This window comes from Cryptomeria japonica, chromosome 8 (assembly GCF_030272615.1).
Source record: "Cryptomeria japonica chromosome 8, Sugi_1.0, whole genome shotgun sequence".
Lineage (NCBI taxonomy): Eukaryota > Viridiplantae > Streptophyta > Pinopsida > Cupressales > Cupressaceae > Cryptomeria > Cryptomeria japonica.
This window is the reverse complement of record NC_081412.1, coordinates 396,097,491-396,103,486: the sequence shown is the minus strand read 5'-3', so window position 1 is coordinate 396,103,486 and position 5,996 is coordinate 396,097,491. Positions and strand designations below refer to the sequence as shown.

The following is a 5,996-nucleotide window of genomic DNA, read 5'->3' as shown; positions in this document are numbered from 1 at the left end:
TGTGTTACTCAAACATATCAAATGTGTCATGTAGAATTTTAGAAAAGTAAAGCAAAGAAAATATAATTCATGTCTCTAAGCTGATACTCGATGAACATCCTTTTGCATGAAATTGATGTGTAATTTCCTATCATATAGTTTATTCTTCTTACTTACAATGGCAATGCTCAATCTTATCTATATCTATAAGATCATAACCTTCAAAATAAATCTATTTGACATGTTTATGTTAAAAACTATAATATGTTACCAATAAAACTATATGTTCATATAATATAATTAATGGTATACTCATGAGATTCATCTTTTTAAGGTATCAAAACCTCGCAATTTTTAACTTCTCAAAATCTTGTTAAAACTTGTATTCATATTCATATTCAACAACTACAAGCTAAAAAAATTAGCATATAAAAAACAAAACAAAACATACAAATTGCTTCTCCAGTTAAACAAGATCCCCTGATCAACATAATCAGGGGAAAAACTTATAAATATTGATATAAAAATTTAAATAAAATATAGGTGCAAATTCAAGTTGTTCTAAACAAAATTTAGATTACTAGACCTCCCAGTGACTACATGCAATCAAAATGCTAGACTATCTCTGGTTCGATACCTGGGGAGGTACTCTCACCCACGTAAGATTTGCAATGAACATTAGTTTGAAGCAATAAACAGTGTTTCAACGCCCCCCTGATTCATGTTTGTTGTAAACTTGTATATATATGTAGGGTTCTTTGAAATTTAAGTCTCATATGAAACGTCAAATGGAGAACCCAAATTCAGTGGTCATGAACAAAACTGAAAAAACACAATCAACTTCAAAATCTCCAGTGATCTTTCCATCAACCATAATTGTTCCCTCTTTTTATACACACACACATTCAGACTCAATCCCACCCCTTTTGGATTGAACAAACCTGCCTATACTACAATATTTCTAGTAGACCTCTTAAAGTGACAGGACTATCAGCTGGAGCAGCTACTTCTGTGGCAATTTTTAGGTCTTTTGTGAGCATTTCTACCACATTCCTCATGACAGGCCGGCTTGATGACTCTCTCTGAATGCACAAGCGTGCAACCTCACAGACCGAATAGAGTTCAGCAAGTACTACATTATTTAGTGTCGGATCAATCAGTGCCACTGTCTGCTCCTTTACTTGCAAAAACTTCGCTGCCTGCTTAGCAAACAAACCATTTTTTTGGTTATAAGATTTATAGGAGGTCCTTGCTAGTATTGGATCAGGTATCCTATTCAAAAAGAAAGAAGGTGGGTTATAAGTAATTTGACATACCCATTCAACTAGCAATCCGGTTTCCTCACTAAATGGCAATCTTCCAGTAATAATTTCCAGCAGAAGAATGCCAAAAGAATATACATCTCCTGCACGACTATAAACACCCTTGTGCACGGTCTCTGGATCTACAGAGGCGCCTGATCTTCTAACCAGTGCCAGCTCTGAACTTGCTATAATCGGCACCTTCCCAATACCATTTATCTTCAAATAAGAGAGGGCACAAAAAAAACATGCATGTGAGGTAGGGATGACAATACAAAGAAATAATGTAGTTTATCTCTGCATTTATATTGACTGAAAATGTAAAATGAACACCCTGCTAAGAGTAAATCCTGCATTTATATTGTCCTACAAAAACAGTTTGAGTGTTTCCATGTAAATAAATTTTAATATTGTTCTACAAAAGCAATTATTAGCCAAAATAAACTAAGCAGTCACATGGAGAACTGCCCTAACAATACCACAATGCCTGTACAAATCTAACAGCATAAGAGTACAAAAATAGCCCGTCTAGGATATAGAATGGAGATTTTAATTAAGATTAATTTTATGACCCAATTTATAAGGTAAATCACCTTTGCAGCATAATCTTCTGTTAGAAGAATATTACTTGATCGAAGGTCCCCATGAATAACAGGGGGATCACAAGAATGATGTTGGTATGCTAAGCCATATGCTATTCCAGTGATAATTCTCATCCTCTGCTTCCATGTGAGACGTTCATTTCCTGTACAAACTACAGACAATAGCTGGGCAATGAGTCAGAATGTGAACTGAAAATATTAAGTTTGTAACTATAAAACTGTGCAGAGTACATTGCATAAACTAACCCTGAATTACAAAGATGATTACATATGCAGATGTCCAAGTTGCACACCATGTAAATTCTCAAAGAGTGATCCATTTGAAGCATACTGAAAGATGAGTATCCTGCATATAATAAAATATAATAAGTCATCTCTATAATAGCTTCCAGGAACAGGGCTACAAAAAATCCAAGCCAATAGTATTCATGGAGTAGTATTACTTGCCTGCAACCACCATCCTCGCAATACCCAATGAGGTTCACCAAATGCTGATGACGAATACGTGATAACAACTCCAACTGCTCCATGTTCCATTGCAGGCAAGAATTGAGGAACAAAACATTTTGTTAGCTATACTTTTTCTATTAAAAATTGGGGCCTATGTGAATAACAGGATTGAATCTGAAGAGTATATTCAATTTCTATTAAAATGTTTTACCTTATTTTTAGCCTATGAACTTTGTTAATGAAACTAAATTGTACAAGCAGTTTAGAATAACAATTTCAATCAACGAGCCCATAAATGAAACTTGCAAACATCTAGCTACAGATAAAGGCTAAATTTTGTATACAAAGAGATGCGTAACTTCATGGTTTTGGTGAAGCATAGCCAGGTTCACAATAGTAAAATATCTACCCACATGGAAAAGCATTTTACAAATACATATAGTTGGCAGGATATTCAGATTCAGGGACAGGGACGCCTCCAGTATTCACATCTCCCGGTGACTATATAAATATAACATTTCTATAGCCCTATTCATAGACTTCTGTTCCATGTTTCAAGTTCGATCCGTCTCTGTTCCTGGTCGCTGATATAAGTGCTTGAGAACATAACTGTAAGGTCGTTAGGTGCATCATTTCTGGTCAGTGTAAATAGCATTGATCCTCGGACATTGTGGCAAAATGACATTAATGAAGAGAAAACTATCTGGTAGTTTTACAAAAAGTTACAAAATAGAGATTTCAATCGCCACAGTCTATATCACCTCCAACTCATATCAATTGCACTAAAAGGGTGAGTGTTAGTGAGTGTACTTTTACCTGCCAGGCAGGGTGTTAATGATACAATAGTCTCAACTCTGTACGCCTGGCAAGGAGGTTTGCCCTGCCTGCTAGAAATGAACCTAGACAAAATACACCAAGCTAGGCGAAAGGAATTGTCTTATTTGCCATGGTAGACGAGTTTAATATGTCAAACGTTTGACCTACCTGCTAGAAATGACAAAACACACCAAGTCAGGCAAAAGGAATTGTCCTATTTGCCAAAAGGAACTGTCCTATTTGCCATGATAGACGAGTGTAATATGTCAAACACTTGTCCTACCTTGTCTTGATCGTTTCTGGATTTCAATGTATGAACTATTTTTCATCGACGTATAAGATCATGTTCCTCTTTGCCATGGTGGATGAGTGTAACATATCAAACGCTTGCCTTAACTGCTAGAAATGAAAAAACACACCAAAACCTAGATAAAACACAAGAAGCCAGACGAAAGGAATTGTCCTATTTGCCATGGTAGACGAGTGTAACATCTCAAACGCAATACCAGATACCGCCTTCTAAGTAACCCTCTGAAAATGCATTCCAAACTCTCAAATCTATTTTGAAGAACAAGGCTTAAAGATCCTACGGCAAAGAAAGCCTTTCTTAACGTTTGCCATTAAGTTTTACACATCTCATTGAATGATGGTGGGTTCAATTCCCAAAAAGGAGAAACCTTACATATAGCTCAGTATTCAATAAGCAAAAGTATTACATAAGCACCTGAAAGCGAGAACGGGCTTCAACATCAGAAGATTGCGCTACATCACTTTTGGGCACCTTGATTGCGATCTCCATGCCGTCTGGCAATATTCCTTTAAAGACAACATTGGTTGTTCCTTCTCCTACTTTATTACTAAAACCCTCGCTATATTTCTGAATTTCTTTCAAAGTAAATGCTTTTCTATCTGCATAAACACATCAAATAAAAAAGGGACAGACAGATAACTTTTGTGAACAAGATGTGAATGAATATTCTCGCTATAACCAGGCTATCACGTAATTAACAGTATAAAAGACAATAATGCGGTTCAGTTTACCTCTCGGGCCAGTTTTGGGTTTAGTAGTTCTGCTTTCTTCAGTGGATAGTAAGTGCTTTGCAACCAAAAGAGATATGTGAATAACGAGTAAGAGAAGAAGAGCCATAGCAATAAGAGAACCACCTCCTATCAAACCAAGTATCCATGAATCCATACTGTCATGTGGGCAATTATGAGTTCATCAAAACTCATAAATCAAAGAGTTTTGAAAACCCATGACTCCATATTGTCATGGAGGCAATTAAAAACCCATCAAAACCCATAAATCAAAGATGGTTGCATACCCAATGATCCATACTGTCATGTGGGCAGTGTAAAAAACATCAAAAATAAAAAATCAAAGATTGCTGAATACCCATTAATGTAAAAATCATTAATATTGTCGAATAGCAGTGGTGGTTATTTCATTTGCAAGAGGCTTGTCTTGATTTCAAAGCAAAGGAAAAGTCTTTGCCTGTCGCTTAGGTAAGCCCAAGTCCTACAACACAACAATAAGGAGAAGAAAACCATCAAAAATGAAAAATCAAAGATTGTTGACTACCCTTGAATCCATGCTGTCATATGGGCAGTGGAAAAATCAATAAAACTCATAAAACAAAGATCGTCCATGGCATCGTTGGGTGTTTTATTTGCAAAAGGCTTTGTCTTGGTTCCAAAGGAAAGGAAAGATCTTTTGACTGTTGCTTAGGTAATCCCAAGTCCAGCAACACACTCAATAATGAGATGATGCCAGCAGAAAACATATGGCTCTGTGAGTTGAAATGTAAATGGAGTAAAGTGAGCTGAGTGTAACAATAGATAAAGCTTTAAGCCATCAGAAAAGTAGAAGGCCTTGTGGGGTAGACCAATGCTTTCCTCCATAAACAATGTTTTGCTACAACTAACTATTAAAACTGCACTCACCATTCAACAACCTTACCTACCAAATTCTCTTTCTTTTATGCAGCCCTAATCCCTTCGTCACAATTTCCAAAGGGCCCTCTTCATTATCCCTATGCAGTTGTCCCCTTCTCACTCGATTCCATATCATATCCTGACGTACCAAACTTTTTACTTCTTGAAGACGAAGCAATGTATTTGTTGTCTAGTCCAACTCAGAGTGTCTACGCATCTCGGGGCCTAAATCTGACAGTTGATCCTACCTTTCAAACTTCCTTTTTCTAGTGAGAGTTATTCATATTTTAACCATTAGTTTCTGGTATAATTTATTCAGTGGGAAACAATTGAGAAGTTTGGGGTGCTTATCATCAGCTTGAGTAGGAAAAAAATTGACTGGTGGAAGTCAATTTGATTGAACAAGCTGTCCCATGGGCTATCTTTAATCTTTCGGATGTTAAAACTAGCAATTACATTTTGGTGTGCAAAGGGTGCGTGAATAAGTGTGGAAGTTCAATCAAACAAAGTTTTGATCTATTTTTTCAAAGGAAATTTTGATCTATTTTTTGAAATACATAATAGGTTGGTTATTTAGAAAATTTTGTTTTTGCAAAGGTATAAATAGAGAAGTGATATCTTCAAATCAACAAGGATCCAAACATAATTGAAACAAAACCTTTGAATCAAGAAGATAATTACATCCGTTATCGACATGATCAAGGTATGCTTTTTAGAGAGAGAGATGAATAGACAATAAAATAGAGATAAAACGAGAGATGGAAGAAAAATTTATGGAGAGATAGTGAAAGAGAGGCAAAGAGATAGGGCACGGCTATAGCCCTTTAAAAAGGGTGGCAATTCTCAGCTCGTGCGCATAGAATTTGTCAGGGGTGGATAAGTTATTTTAATTTTTTTAATTTTTTCTTTTATA

At 35.9% G+C, this 5,996-nt stretch overlaps 1 protein-coding gene across 1 annotated transcript; it reads right to left on the bottom strand.

Annotated features, from left to right (window-relative positions):
- Positions 1-445: 445 nt before the first annotated feature.
- On the bottom strand, positions 446-5,093 carry LOC131079438 (protein MALE DISCOVERER 2). The gene is made up of 7 exons (XM_058017391.2): positions 4,190-5,093; positions 3,873-4,057; positions 2,330-2,403; positions 2,176-2,228; positions 1,874-2,034; positions 1,296-1,499; positions 446-1,178 (listed from the first exon to the last, which is right to left on the bottom strand). The coding sequence occupies exons 1-7, from the start codon at positions 4,341-4,343 to the stop codon at positions 930-932; spliced, it is 1,080 nt and encodes a 359-aa protein (XP_057873374.1). The 5' UTR covers positions 4,344-5,093; the 3' UTR covers positions 446-929.
- Between the last annotated feature and the right edge of the window lie 903 nt (positions 5,094-5,996).